Raw genomic sequence first — 15,982 nt, 5'->3', positions numbered from 1 at the left:
ATGGCTTGGTCTCCCCTCCCTCCTATCTCTCGCTTGCCTCTCCCCCTGACCCCCCTTCTTCCCTCCTTCTCCCCAACCCCCTTTAATTTCATCTCCTTTTTATTTTCTTGTCCCTTCTTTATCACATGTATATGGGTTGCAGGTGCTCCGGAATGGCATGTAATATGCATAATACCTTTTAATGTGACGATAAACATAAGTAATATGGTGGATAGCCAAGCAATGTAAGATGTAACATAGCTGACTTATTGTAATGTGTTTTTATATGGTTATACTCGTGCATCTCAATTTTGTATGTACTTTTCTTCCTCAAATAAAGCACTCCTGATTGTTAAAAAAAAAAAAAAAAAAGATAGCTTAGAAAGAAATGAGGAAAAAAGCCCCACTGGGCTTGGCTGCAGATAAACTGCGCTGATAAGAGAAGTTGGTATTTCTTGACACATAGTTTTACTTTCACTTTGAGAGCAGCATACTTATAAAAATCTAAAACGCCCCCTCCTCAATCACTCTTCTTCACTCACACCACAACTTATGGCTCACCATTGCACGTAGCAGCAATACACCTTCATCTTCTTGAGGCAGAAGCCTTGAAAGCAACAAACAACTCTAGAAACCACCGCACCGGAACTCACTCATACAAGGTTAGTAATACCTAAAACAAATCAAGACATACATGGACAGACATTTTAAGACAAACAACCAACAAACATAAAAGACTACCTACAGAGTTAGATATGATGATGTGCAAACCTGTAGATTGTCTACATCCTCTAACAGCAAGATTCTCTAGACATAATAATGAGAATAGTGAATTAAGGTGTAGAGGGCGCTCTAAAAATTTTTAACTAAGCAAAACTGAATTAAACTCAGACAACTATCATTAAATAAAGTGCAATATGCCTGGCATGCCTTGCCCTTCCGGTGTTTGTGGGCAAGGCATGCCAGGAGTTGTAGCCTCGGCGCTCCTCTGCATTTGTTCCTCTCCTGGCAACAGGACCGCACGGATCGGGCGATCAGGCACTGTTCATATCACGTTACTTCACACACTTCCGGTCCCTTTGTTTGGTCTGGGTAGGACGGTGGAACGCACACCAGCTACGGGGGCTAGCCGCGAAGCACCTTCCGACAACAGTCAGGCTTGCAGCCCCAGTGCCGGGCCAAGGCACATCTCCATGTAAGCAGCCATTTGGTATTTGTATTTTATAACTTTTTAATAAACAGGATTACGCTATTGGTTCCTTATTATCTTTTCACATAACACATCTACGATCTCTGCGGAGGAGAGGTTCCTTATATCTACAGCTTCCATCATTGCAGCAAGCATTATCTTTCTAAAGCTTTATCTGACTCACTTTTTTATTAAAGGAGTCAATTTTCTCTGGTAAGCAGATCATATATAAGAGCACGTTGAGTGTATTCTTAACAGCCAGTGAAGGAACATTCACTATTTCTCTGGAAAAATTGAAAACAGAAGTTTATTCTGGATCTTTTTGTGTTTTTTTGGGACTTTTTAACTTTTCACGTCTTTCTGGTTTATATATTGCCAGCATCACTTGTTTTATCACCTATGTTATATTTATCTATGGCACATTGCACTTTATTTGTCTATTTAATGATAGTTGTCTGAGTTTAATTCAGTTTTGCTTAGTTAAATTTTTTTTTTAGAGCGCCATCTACACCTTAATTCATTGGTATCTTGAGTATCACAACTACTTAATTAGGGGAGCAGCTTTTTCTCAGTCAGTGTTAATTTTGGCAGCAAATTTCGATTTAGTTTTAGTCTTAGTCTTAGGACTAAAATGGCATTTTAGTTTTAGTCCCATTTTAGTCTTCTACAATTGTTTTAGTAGTATTTCAGTACATTTTAGTCGACTAAAATCTCCAGTACATTTTCGTCGTCTAAATTCTGTAATGTAATTAATTTGTAATGCACTAGTTAACATTTCTCTACAATTTCATTATATACTGCTGGAGTAAAATATCTAATATGTTATTGTTTAAGGTATTGAGATATGAAAATGCACTACAGACCAGCGTTAATTTTGAAGTCAAATTTCAATGTAGTTTTAGTCTTATGCCGCGTACACACGAGCGGACTTTCTATCCTACTTGGTCCGGCACACTTTCCGACGGACTTTGTCCGCCAGGTGCGCCGGACTTTAAAACGGACGGACTTGCCCACACACGCCGGGACTTTCCGGCGGGCTAAGTCCGCCCGTCTTTCCGACGGACTTTCGCCGGAGTTCCGGCGGACTTTCAGAATGAACGGACTTGCCCACACACGGACAAGTCCGTTCATTTTGAACGTGACTCAGGTGCGACGGGACTAGAAAAGGATGTCAATCTTGCCGCTTTTATCGGCGAGATTGACACCTTACTAGCCCCGTCGCGGGGCATACCAGGCCCTTAGGTCTGGTATGGATTATAAAGGGGAACCCCGCTACGCCGAAAAAACGGCGTGGGGTCCCCCTAAAATCCATACCAGACCCCGATCCGAGCACGCAGCCTGGCCGGTCAGGAAAGGGGGTGGGGACGAGCGAGCGCCCCCCCCCTCCTGAACCGTACCAGGCCGCATGCCCTCAACATGGGGGTGGGTGCTTTGGGGGAGGGGGGCGCCCTGCGCCCCCCCCCCAAAGCACCTTGTCCCCATGTTGATGAGGACAAGGGCCTCTTCCCGACAACCCTGGCCGTTGGTTGTCGGGGTCTGCGGGTGGGGGCTTATCGGAATCTGGGAGCCCCCTTTAATAAGGGGGCCCCCAGATCCCGGCCCCCCACCCTATGTAAATGAGTATGGGGTACATGGTACCCCTACCCATTTACCTAGGAAAAAAGTGTAAGTAATAAAACACACTACACAGGTTTTTAAAATATTTTATTAAACAGCTCCGGGGGGGGATCTTCCTCCGGCTTCGGGGGTCTTCTTCCGGCTTCGGGGGTCCCTCCGCTTCATCTTCTCCCGGCGTCCGGTTGGTTCTTCTCCGCTCTCTTCTCCCGGTGTTCCTGTTCTTCGGCCGGCTCCTCTGCTGTCTTCAATTAGCTCTCTTGCCAGCAGAGGTCCGGACTTCTGGGCTTCTGGGCTTCTCTTCCCCAGATGTTGACACGACGCTCTCTCCTGCTGGACTGCTCTCCGAGGGCTGCGTTGTGACTTATATAGGTGGAGACCCCGCCCCCTTTTGATGTCACAGTCCCTGGGCATGCTGGGACTGTGACGTTTTAGGGGGCGTAGTCACTGGGTGATGTTGACCACGCCCCCTAAAACGTCACAGTCCCAGCATGCCCAGGGACTGTGACATCAAAAGGGGGCGGGGTCTCCGCCTATATAAGTCACAACGCAGCCCTCGGAGAGCAGTCCAGCCGGAGAGAGCGTCGTGTCAACATCTGGAGAAGAGAAGAGAAGAAGCCCAGAAGCCCAGAAGCCCAGAAGTCCGGACCTCTGCTGGCAAGAGAGCTAATTGAAGACAGCAGAGGAGCCGGCCGAAGAACAGGAACACCGGGAGAAGAGAGCGGAGAAGAACCAACCGGACGCCGGGAGAAGATGAAGCGGAGGGACCCCCGAAGCCGGAAGAAGACCCCCGAAGCCGGAGGAAGATCCCCCCCCCGGAGCTGTTTAATAAAATATTTTAAAAACCTGTGTAGTGTGTTTTATTACTTACACTTTTTTCCTAGGTAAATGGGTAGGGGTACCATGTACCCCATACTCATTTACATAGGGTGGGGGGCCGGGATCTGGGGGCCCCCTTATTAAAGGGGGCTCCCAGATTCCGATAAGCCCCCGCCCGCAGACCCCGACAACCAACGGCCAGGGTTGTCGGGAAGAGGCCCTTGTCCTCATCAACATGGGGACAAAGTGCTTTGGGGGGGGGGCCACAGGGCGCCCCCTCCCCCAAAGCACCCACCCCCCATGTTGAGGGCATGCGGCCTGGTACGGTTCAGGAGGGGGGGGGGCGCTCGCTCGTCCCCACCCCCTTTCCTGACCGGCCGGGCTGCGTGCTCGGATCGGGGTCTGGTATGGATTTTAGGGGGGACCCCACGCCGTTTTTTAGGCGTAGGGGTTCCCCTTTATAATCCATACCAGACCTAAGGGCCTGGTATGCCCCGCGCTCGCCGCAATAGGAAAATGTGTTTTTCCTATTGCAGCGAGCGTGAGATGCAATACCCTGCCCTCGTGTTGTATCTGGTCCGTCGGACCAGCCTACACACGAGCGGGCTTTCCGTCGGACCAGCACACACACGAGCGGACTTTCCGCCCGAAACTGAGTCCGGCGGAAAGATTTAGAACTTTCTTCAAATCTAGGTCCGGCGGGCTTTTGGGAAAAAGTCCGCCGGAAAAGTCCGCCGGTGCCTACACACGGGCGGATTGTCCGGCACACTCTGGTCCGCCGGACCAAGTATGCCGGAAAGTCCGACCGTGTGTACGCGGCATTAGTCTTTTGACTAAAATGCCATTTTAGTTTTAGTCCCATTTTGGTCTTTTGACTAAAATGGCATTTTAGTTTGATGCCGCGTACACACAGGCGGACTTTTCGACGGGGCTGGTCCGACGGACTTTCGAAGGAACAGACTTGCCTACACACGATCACACCAAAGTCCGACAGATTCATATGTGATGACGTACGAGCGGACTAAAATAAGGAAGTTGATAGCCAGTAGCCTATAGCTGCCCTAGCGTCGGTTTTTGTCCGTCGGACTAGCATACAGACGAGCGGATTTTTCGACCGGAATCAAGTCCATTGTAAAGATTTGAAACATGTTTTATTTCTAGGTCGTCTGACATTTAGGGAAAAAAAAGACTAAAGGGAGGATTTTGTGAATGTCTGTGCAAGCATAACAAATACGCTTCGTAATGTTTGTATTATGTGTGTAATCATTTCCTTATCCCACTGAATGTAAAAACTCTAGCATTCGATCCTATGAGAAAAATAGTTTAAGAACATTTGACCCTATTAGTTAAGCAGGGTTCCCCACAGAGATGGGACTAGTTTATCATTTCCGGGAGCAAGTAGAGTAATCCTCCACGCCAAGGGATCCCGACCAGGACCATCTTTAATATCCATTGAACCCTGGGCAAACATTTTCTTGGGCCCTCCCGAATCCACTTATCAACTATTTGCAGGCAGTGTGGGCTCAAGGGGCAGCTGCTTTGGGCCTCAAAACAGTGACTGGGTCAGGGGGCAGCTGCCCCTTTTGCCCTGCATTAAAGATGGCCCTGATCCCGACCATAAACCTCTTCATGACTGGAGGTAAAACAAATCTTAATGCCTGCAATTTGGCAACGTTGACATGTGTTAGTAAAACTGTACATATCATCACAACTACTTAGCATATCCAGGTGTATTATAGTGCATTTTTTCAGGACGAATTGGTTGATATTTATTTGATAGTAAATAGTAATGGATATCTCCTAATTTTTTATTATCAAAGAAAAACTGTCTCAAAATATACAAAATATCATTTTTGCTGTCCCCTCAAAATAATTCAACACACAGCCATTAATGTCTAAACCGCTGGCAACAAAAGTGAGTACACCCCTAAGTGAAAATGTCCAAATTGGGCCCAATTAACCATTTTCCTCCCGGTGTAATGTGAATCATTTGTGTTACAAGGTCTCAGGTGTGAATGGGGAGCAGGTGTGTTAAATTTGGTGTTATCGCTCTCACTCTCTCATACTGATCACTGGAAGTTCAACATGGCACCTCATGGCAAAGAACTCTCTGAGGATCTGAAAAAAAGATGGCCTAGGCTATAAGAAGATTGCCAAGACCCTGAAACTGAGCTGCAGCACAGTGGTCAAGACCATATAGCGGTTTAACAAGAAACAGGCCTCGCCATGGTCGACCAAAGGAGTTGAGAGCAGTTGATTGCTCAGCGTCAAATCCAGAGGTTGTCTTTTTGGAAATAGACGTATGAGTGCTGCTAGCATTGCTGCAGAGGTTGAAGGGGTCGGGGGTCAGCCTGTCAGTGCTCAGGCCATACGGCGCACACTGCATCATATTGGTCTGAATGGCTGTCATCCCAGAAGGAAGCCTCTGCTAAAGATGATGCACAAGAAAGCCAACAAACAGTTTGCTAAAGACAAGCACGCTAAGGACATGGATTACTGGAACCATGCCCTGTGGTCTGATGAGACCAAGATAAACTTATTTGGTTCAGATAGTGGCAGCCAGGTAAGAAGTACAAAGACAAGTATGTCTTGCCTACAGTCAAGCATGGTGATGGGAGTGTCATGGTCTGAGGCTGCATGAGTGCTGCCGGCACTGGGGAGCTACAGTTTATAGAGGAACCATGAATGCCAACATGTACTGTGACATACTGAAGCAGGGCATGATTCCCTCCCTCCGGAGACTGGGCAGTATTCCAACATGATAACGACCCCAAACACACCTCCAATATGACCACTGCCTTGCTAAAGAAGTAGAGGGTAAAGGTGATGAACTGGCCAAGCATGTCTTCAGACCTAAACCCTATTGAGCATCTGTGGGGCATCCTCAAACAGAAGGTGGAGGAGCGCAAGGTCTATAACATCCACCAGCATCGTGATGTTGTCATGGAGGAGTGGAAGAGAATTCCAATGGCAACCTGTGAAACTCTGGTGAACTCCGTGTCAAAGAGGGTTAAGGCAGTGCTGGAAAATAATGGTGGCCACACAAAATATTGATGCTTTGGGCCCAATTTGGACTTTTTCACTTAGAGGTGTACTCACGTTTGTTGCCAGCGGTTTAGACATTAATGGCTGTGTGTTGAGTTATTTTGAGGGGACAGCAGTTTACAGTACAGCTGTACACTCACTACATTACATTGTAGCAAAGGGTCATTTCTTCAGTGTTGTCACATAAAAAGATATAATAAAATATTTACAAACATGTGAGGGGTTTACTCACTTTTGTGAGATACTATATTCTTATATATGTGATGAGCATCCATCACCTGTAAACTGAATGTTCAGTCATGAAGCAAGCACCCCTTATGGGAAGAATACACGCTTACCAACTAAATATGACCCCCTAATTAAAGAGAAGTAAACAGAGCTTGCAATTGAGCATCCAGCTTTAGATAACCATAGAGAAACTCCTCACTCTCTTCTTGCTGGCTGATGGTTATCAGTCGGTTCTCAATCAGTTATCATCCCATAAAGTTCATCTCCTTAAACCCAGTAGTCCAAACAGTATGGTCACCTGCTGACTTGGCACCATCCACAGGCAGCTTAAAGTGGTTCTTCATCTTATGTCTCTCTCTCTTTTTCTGTCTTGTAGGTGACCCTGTAGCCTAGGCAGCAGGAAACTACGACAACTTGCTGTCCACTTGCTTGATCAGTTTCAGGGTAGTGTGCTGTCCTTTATCTTCTTACCAGAATATCTTTGTGTTGTTGTCCTACTAAAGCTAATGCTGCAATATGATCCCCTGATGAAGTCACGTGGTGTGTGACGTCATGCGTAGGGACGGGACAGGCACTTTCCACTGATTGATTCACACGAGTTCGCTGCTCGTTGGTGTTTTGTCATTGCTGCTCTGCTTTATGTGAGTACCTTATGTTATAATAAACTCCAATTATGGTTAAACAATACTACACTATGTGGCACCCCCTTCTTTCTATTTACACCCCCCGCACCCACTGAGGGACTATGATGTTTGAAGAACAGGATTCGGTTCCAAGAACAATATTAGAATGAGCCAGTACCAGCACTGCTGCTAACGCTGACACCTCATTACTTTGAGGTAAGGGGCATTACTTATCAGTGTAGGATTTCTTTCACGAAGAGGAGTCACTATTTTTTCCTGGTCTAAGCACTTAACGGTTTCCATCTACCTAATAGAACGCTCTGTGGAGGAATACCTTCCTATGCTTGAAATCACTTGATGTTGCATTGGCACAATATGGATTAGAAACCTTCGTCACTGTATTGCACCAGGCACTTTATTTATATATGTATTCGTTTACTTGTTTTTTTCCATTTACTAGATACAGATGGATTTGTAGGTTTGTCACAGAGTTGATTTTCTGCACTGGACACTTTGCTATTACAGTGCGTTCTTATGCGTTTATGATACGCATAGCATTGTATTGTCTGCACTGAATTTTTGCACTTTTCACAATCTGTTTTCTGCTTTTATAGAAGTATGCACCTTTGCCTTTAGTGCATTTCTATTGAGTTTTATTGGTATGTATTTTTGAAGAAGTATTTATGCACCTTTATTGCACTCCGCACCTTACTTTTGTATATAATTATGACACTTAACCATTTTAGTTTCAGCTAAATACAAGCAGTATACTTATTTTCCCTCTAGGGATATTTGTGTCACTTATACACTCACCCATACTGCTACCTTTAGCACTATTAATATTTTTTTTTTGGATTAGCGCAGCACCACACTTTATATTGGCTTTACTGATGTTTTAGGGTTGATTTGGACTCTATTCGGTGCAAGCAGCTTTTCCACCTACTTTGCCTACCTGTACATGATAGCACAGGAATAACTACTTTACACAATGCTGCAATATGGATCACATTAATAAGTTGTATTCATGACTCCTTCTTTAAAAATCATCAGGCAAATATGGATCTTAGATTTTCCATATTGCAGCATTATCTCTAGTAAGTATATTCTGATAAGGAACAGCACACTACCCTGCAACTGGTCATAGCAACTGGAGGGAATGGACAGCAAGTTGTTGTAGTTTTCTGCTACCAAGGCTATGGGGTCACCTACAAGACAGAGAGAGACACACAGAAGGTGAAGAACCACTTTAAAGTGGAGTTCCACCCACTTTTACAACTCTTCAGCATCCCTCACTAAACTGTGCTCTGTAAACGAATTGGATATATATATATTTTTTTTCTCAGCACCTACTGTATATCTGCTGTATTCATTTTTCACTTCCTCCTCCCTGGCCGTGGCCCATCGCATCATTTCCTGTTTGCAGTGCCTTCTGGGAAGGTGCGGCAACTTCCTCTGACACTGCCGTTGCTATGGAAACCTGACCTGAAACTGCTTGTGCTGCACTGAGCATGTGCAAGATCTGCAAGGATGAGATGCAGGAAGAAATACAGTCTGGCTTCAGACGCCCACACTTAAGATGGCCACGGCCTGCCGTAAGTTTATAAAATAACAAACTACTGCTATAAACTAACAAAACAGACCTTAGTTTACAGACTTATGCCGCGTACACACGGTTGGACTTTACAGCAGACTTTGCCCGGCGGACTTTTCGACGGACTTTACGACAGACTTTCTGAATGAACGGACTTGCCTACACACAATCCACCAAAGTCCGTCGAATTCGTACGTGATGACATACGACCGGACGAAAACAAGGAAGTTGATAGCCAGTAGCCAATAGCTGCCCTAGCGTGGCTTTTTGTCCGTCGAACTAGCATACAGACGAGCTGACTTTTCGACTGGACTCAAGTTCGACGGATAGATTTAAAACATGTTTCAAATCTAAGTCCATCCAACTTTTGAGAACACAAAGTCCACTGGATCCCACGCACGATTGAATTGTCCGACGAAATCCCTTCCGCCGAGCAAAGTCTACTGTAAAGTCCGCTCGTGTGTACGCGGCATAACTTTACTAGAATACATTAAGCTTGTGTATTATAGGGGTATTTTTATTTAAAAAGTATAATTTCGGCCGGAACACCACTTTAAGCTGCCTATGGATGGTGCCAAGTGAGCAGGTGATCACACGGTCGACTGGGTTTAAGGAGATTAACTTTCTGGGGTGATGCCTGATTGAGAACTGACTCATAACCATTTGCCAGCAGGGCCAGACAGGCCTACCGGGATAGCGGGAAATTTCCTGGTAGGCTGCTTTCCCTGGGGCTGGCCGCTTTGAGCTGTGTCTGCGACTGCTTCATATTCTGGAAAGCTGGTAATCCACCTGTAGAGGTCTAACAGCGGCCTGCAGTGTTTGGGAGTCACCGCCATTTAGTTGTAGCCACCGGCTCACTATCGGGAAGAAACGCAACAGTTTCCGTGGCTGTAAAGGCTCTCGGTGGCATTTTGAGAATCTTGAGAAGCCTGAAGGGCTTGCAGAATGCGGTACAGGAGTGAGGGCGGCTCTGGTTAAGGGCTGAATTCCCAGCAGGCATGCGGAGCACTCGGCTTATGCGGCCATCTTCATGAGTAGTCACCACGCCCCCCTTCTGTGAACTATTAAAGGAGCATGGAACTCAAACTCAAATTGGGTCTTTAAAATCAGTAAACAGACATTTTTTCTAGGAGGATTAAAGAAACAAAAAACAGCCACCATCTCCTAGAATGCTACTAGATGTCCTTACCTACCCTAGGGAGAATAACTAAAAAAGCTATACCTTCATGGACTTTCAATGCTTAGCTACTTACCATATTAAAATAAATGCATATTAGCATATACAGTGCAAAATATGTATGTACCTATGACCACCTCCTGTACCATGTCTGCACAGCCTATGACTACCTCCTGTACCGTGTCTAGGGTTGCAACCTGTCTGGGATTTACCCAGACAGTCCAGGTTTTAAATCATGTGTCCAGGTTTCAGGTGGACTGAATCGCGGACACGTTATTCAGACCGGGCTGTTTTCCCCAAGGAACCAAGATAGTCACACACAAATCTGTTGCCGGAGCTGCAGGCGGCTGTCTGTGGGCAGGTACAGCATCACTGGGGGGCAAGGCGATGATATCAGCAATTTGGCCACACCCACTGTTGGCTGCGGCACACTATGCGCACTGCAATACTACTCACCTTTGTGGCACCCATAGGTGTCCCAGGCTGCTAAAGTGTTCAGGTTTGGCTTAAAGAAAAGGTGGCAACCCTAATCATGTCCGCACAGCCTATGACCACCTCCTATAACATGTCCACACAGCCTATGACCAGCTCCTGTACCATGTCTACACAGCCTCTGACATCTCCTGTACCATGTCCGCACAGCCACCTCCTGTGAAAAACTTGAAATTTGTTCTTATATATATAAAGCCCTATGTGCTTTCATATCCGTCTTATCTATACAGTGGGGACGAAAGTATTCAGACCCCCTTACATTTTTCACTCTTTGTTATATTGCAGCCATTTGCTTAAATCATTTCAGTTCATTTTTTTCCTCATTAATGTACACACAGCACCCCATATTGACAGTAAAACACAGAATTGTTGACATTTTTGCAGATTTATTAAAAAAGAAAAACTGAAATATAACAAAGAGTGAAAACTTTAAGAGGGTCTGAATACTTTCCATCCCCACTTTATATAAAACACTCTTCAAATGTGCTTTAAAATGCATGATTTTCCCTTTTATGAAGAAAAGAATTGCGTTATGCTGTTGGGCTGGTATAATAATGCTATGGGGCTTGCTTTATATATATTGTACATAAAGTGACACTTTCTGGCAGTGCGACTCCTTTTGATGTCAGATTATATATCAACAGTATTATTTTTAGGAAAAGTGCCATCTGTTCTCATTAAAAGGTATCGATGAGCTCCAGTCATTGACTTTGCCTAGGCTGAGATGATGTCATCAGTCTTCTGCAGGCAGGAGTAAGAATTTCCTCAGTCTTCGCTCTATATAAGTACAATAGATAAAATACAGCAGAGAACTGCAAAAGTTGGCAGGATTTACTTGACTGTGTCATTCCTGATCCTGAAGCATTTGACTTAATAAAGTATTAGAGCATGCTCACTTAGTAAATAAATTGATGCTGTTTTCATTTTGAATACCCAATTATGTCCAAGGAAAATTTTAAGGATATGTGCTTGCACCTGATTAGATAAGTAAAGTGAACACAGCTTCACATTATTTACTAAGCAAAGTGAACATTTACTTTGCAAAATGCTTATTCATATTCCTATATGAACAGCTTCAGCAACATAGGAAAAGAGATTAGCGTAATGAAAATACAATTTTTGTGTGTATATACAGTATTTATAGAGAAATATAAAGATCTATAAATAAGTATGTTCTGCTTTAAATCTTTTAGTCCGTGGATGTGGATCACGGAAGATAACTTCAAACCTTCCAGATGGCTGCAACAGGAGGTATGTTACGTTCTCAGTTAGGATGAGCTTCAGGTTTGGGTCTTCCATTGATTGGAGGCTAATCCAGCAAATTCATGGATCCTGCTCCTCGAAAACAAATGTAACAATCTGATCACCCAAATTCTTCATAACATTAATGCACTGCAATGGGTCAGCTGACTTAGAAGGGCCAATAATGGGGGCTTTGTTTTGTGCCATACCCTATAAAGGGGGGCGCAGGGTGTTAAAAACTGTTTTTATGGTATTATTATTGATAGTCTGTTAATTATATTTATGAGGAAAGTTCGAAGAAAGCCCCTTCAGTTCTTGTGTAAAAACTAAAAAATTGATTTAATAATAAAATAGCGAAATATTGCAAGAACAATATCAAAATGTTGAATGTAAAAATAACATCAATAGTGTAATATATTCTTAAGATGAAGATTGAATCAGATATGTGTCTTTGTGTGTGTGTGTCTGAAGCAAATCTGCCTTAATCAGTCTTTCTGTTTCTAGCTTTTACTCCTAAAATCTGACCCCCACTTTATCTTTAAAAGGGCTGGTTTAAAGTTCCTCTGAGACTCTTCAAATGAGACATAGCTTCCCTCCCACCTCTCACACAAGGATGGGGGTTGTTCAGTCTCTAGGCATTGACATTCCTGAGTAGGGATGAGCTTCGAGTTTGACTCAAACATCGGCTGTTCGCAAGTTCGCCGAACAGCGAACAATTTAGGGTGTTCACGGCAAATTCGAATGCCGCGGAACACCCTTTAAAAGTCTATGGGAGAAATCAAAAGTGCTAATTTTAAAGGCTTATATGCAAGTTATTGTCATAAAAAGTGTTTGGGGACCCAGGTCCTGCCCCAAGGGACATGGATCAATGCAAAAAAAGTTTTAAAATTGGCCATTTTTTCAGGAGCAGTGATTTTAATAATGCTTAAAATCAAACAATAAAAGTGTAATATCCCTTTAAATTTCGTAACTGGGGGGTGTTTATAGTATGCCTGTAAAGGGGTGCATGTTTCCCGTGTTTAGAACAGTCTGACAGCAAAATGACATTTCAAAGAAAAAAACTCATTAAAAAACTACTTGCGGCTATTGCATTGCCGGTCCGACAATACACATAAAAGTTCATTGTCTGGTATGGATTTTAAGGGGAACCCCGCGCCAAAATTAAAAAAAAAAAAACGGCGTGGGGTGCCCCCAAAAATCCATACCAGACCCTTATCCAAGCATGCAACCTGGCAGGCCGCAGGAAAAGAGGGGGGACGAGAGAGCACCCCCCTCCTGAACCGTACCAGGCCACATGCCCTCAACATTGGGAGGGTGCTTTGGGGTAGCCCCCCAAAACACCTTGTCCCCATGTTGATGAGGACAAGGGCCTCATCCCCACAACCCTGGCTGGTGGTTGTGGGGGTCTGCGGGGGGCTTATCAGAATCTGGAAGCTCCCTTTAACAAGGGGACCCCCAGATCCCGGCCACCCCCCTGTGTGAAATTTCACTGAAAAACTGTCAAAAATGTTAAAAATGACAAGAGACAGTTTTTGACAATTCCTTTATTTAAATGCTTCTTCTTTCTTATTTCTTCTATCTTCCTTCATCTTCTTCTTCTGGCTCTTCTGGTTCTTCCTCCGGTGTTCTCGTCCAGCATCTCCTCCGCGGCATCTTCTATCTTCTTCTCCTTGGGCCGCTCCGCACCCATGGCATGGGGGGAGGCTCCCGCTCTTCTCTTCATCTTCTTCTCTTCTTCATCTTCTCTTGTCATTTTTAACATTATTGACAGTTTTTTAGTGAAATGATACCCCCTTAACATTTCACACAGGGGGGGCCGGGATCTGGGGGTCCCCTTGTTAAAGGGGGCTTCCAGATTCCGATAAGCCCCCCGCCCGCAGACCCCCACAACCACCGGCTAGGGTTCTGGGGATGAGGCCCTTGTCCTCATCAACATGGGGACAAGGTGTTTTGGGGGGCTACCCCAAAGCACCCTCCCAATGTTGAGGGCATGTGGCCTGGTACGGTTCAGGAGGGGGGGGCGCTCTCTTATCCCCCCCTCTTTTCCTGCGGCCTGCCAGGTTGCGTGCTCGGATAAGGGTCTGGTATGGATTTTTGGGGGGATCCCACGCCGTTTTTTTTTTTAATTCTGGCGCGGTGTTCCCCTTAAAATCCATACCAGACATGAAGGGTCTGGTGTGGAATTTAGGGGGACCCTCACGTCATTTTTTTTTTTTAATTTTGGCCGGGGTTCTTCTTAATATCCATACCAGACCTGAAGGGCCTGGTATGGAATTTAGGGGGACGCCCACGTCATTTTTTTTTTAAATTTTGGCTCGGGGTTCCCCTGTGGGGAATTCCCATGCCGTTTTTATCAATTAACTTTTATATGTATTGTCAGACCGGCAATGCAATAGCCACGAGTAGTTTTACATGAGTTTTTTTCTTTGAAATGTCATTTTGCTGTCAGACTGTTCTAAATACGGGAAACGTGCGCCCCTTTACAGGCATACTATAGACACCCCCCCAGCTATGAAATTTAAAGGGATATTACACTTTTATTGTTTGAGTTTAAGCATTATTAAAATCACTACTCCTGAAAAAACGGCCGTTTTTAAAACTTTTTTTTGCATTGATCCATGTCCCCTGGGGCAGGACCCAGGTCCCCAAACACTTTTTATGACAATAACTTGCATATAAGCCTTTAAAATGAGCACTTTTGATTATTCATGTTCGTGTCCCATAGACTTTAACGGTTGTCGCGTGTTCGAACAAACTTTTTTCCTGTTCGCATGTTCTGGTGCGAATCGAACAGGGGGGTGTTCGGCTCATCCCTATTCCTGAGGAGTGGGCAAGAACAATGTGTGAAACCATTTATCGTATACAATATAAGTTTCATTTAGAATCTAAATCCATTACTACATAAATCAGTATGTATATTATATTCATTGAAAACCCAATGTTCTTATTAATATCTTAATCAAGAAATTTTGTAGTATAAAGAACTTACATTCTAATATATACACAAACTAAACTAAAAGATATATATATATACAACTCAATGATTCTAAAAGATCTAATCCATTCATTCATTTGTTAAATTGTTAATTGATGTATATTAGATGTATATTATTTATTAGACAAACTCACCTCTCTCCATGATATCTTTATCGCCAACTCATTTAACCTACTCGCCATTACCAAAACCTGGCTCCACGAATCCGACACTGCGTCTTCTGCTGCCCTATCCCATGGTGGCCTTCTCTGGACTCACTCCCCCAGATCCAGCGGACGTAAGGGAGGAGGTGTCGGAATCCTTCTAGCCCCACATAGCACCTTTCAGGTACTTCAGCCACCTCCCTCTCTGTCACTCTCCTCTTTTGAAGCACACTGCATTCGTCTTTTCACTCCAATTTCTCTAAGGATAGCTGTGATCTACAGGCCCCCTAGACCAGTATCAACCTTTTTTGATGACTTCTCTGCCTGGCTACCCTACTTTCTTTCTTCTGAAATCCCCACAATCATTCTCGGGGACTTCAACATCCCTATTAATACTAACACTCTTGCCACTTCCAAACTTCTTAGCCTAACTTCCTCCTTTGACCTGAAGCAGTGGATACATGCTCTAACTCACTTAGAAGGCAATATCCTTGACCTCGTGTTCTCTCACCTTTGCACTCCATGCAACCTCTCTAACTATTCATTGCCTCTCTCTGATCACCACCTTATTAGTTTCACTCTCTCCCTTTCCTTCACCTCCTCTCCCTCCAACCACCTTAACGTTACCCGCAGAAACCTACGTCAGCTCAACCCTTCTCTTCTCTACTCTACTAATCAACAACCTCTACGACAAAATCTCACCCCTATCCTGCACCAACCTAGCCACTTCTGTGTACAACGCTTCACTTCTAGCCTCACTGAACTCACTGGCCCCCCTCACTGCACACAGAATCAAGCCCAGACCCCTTCAACCTTGGCAAACAGATGATACTAGAAGTCTGAAA

General features: G+C 44.5%; 1 protein-coding gene across 1 annotated transcript in view; it reads left to right on the top strand.

The window, feature by feature from the left end:
• The first annotated feature begins 233 nt into the window (after positions 1–233).
• LOC141148284 (up-regulator of cell proliferation-like) overlaps positions 234–15,982 on the top strand; it is a 45,416-nt gene continuing 29,667 nt past the window's right edge. Inside the window, exons 1-2 of the mRNA XM_073635573.1 lie at positions 234–641; positions 11,951–12,008. Coding sequence (XP_073491674.1) covers positions 11,993–12,008 — 16 coding nt within the window. The 5' untranslated portion in view covers positions 234–641; positions 11,951–11,992. The remainder of the gene's footprint in view (positions 642–11,950; positions 12,009–15,982) is intronic.

This window comes from Aquarana catesbeiana, linkage group LG06 (genome assembly GCF_042186555.1).
Source record: "Aquarana catesbeiana isolate 2022-GZ linkage group LG06, ASM4218655v1, whole genome shotgun sequence".
NCBI lineage: Eukaryota > Metazoa > Chordata > Amphibia > Anura > Ranidae > Aquarana > Aquarana catesbeiana.
This window is presented reverse-complemented; position numbering and strand designations above follow the sequence as displayed.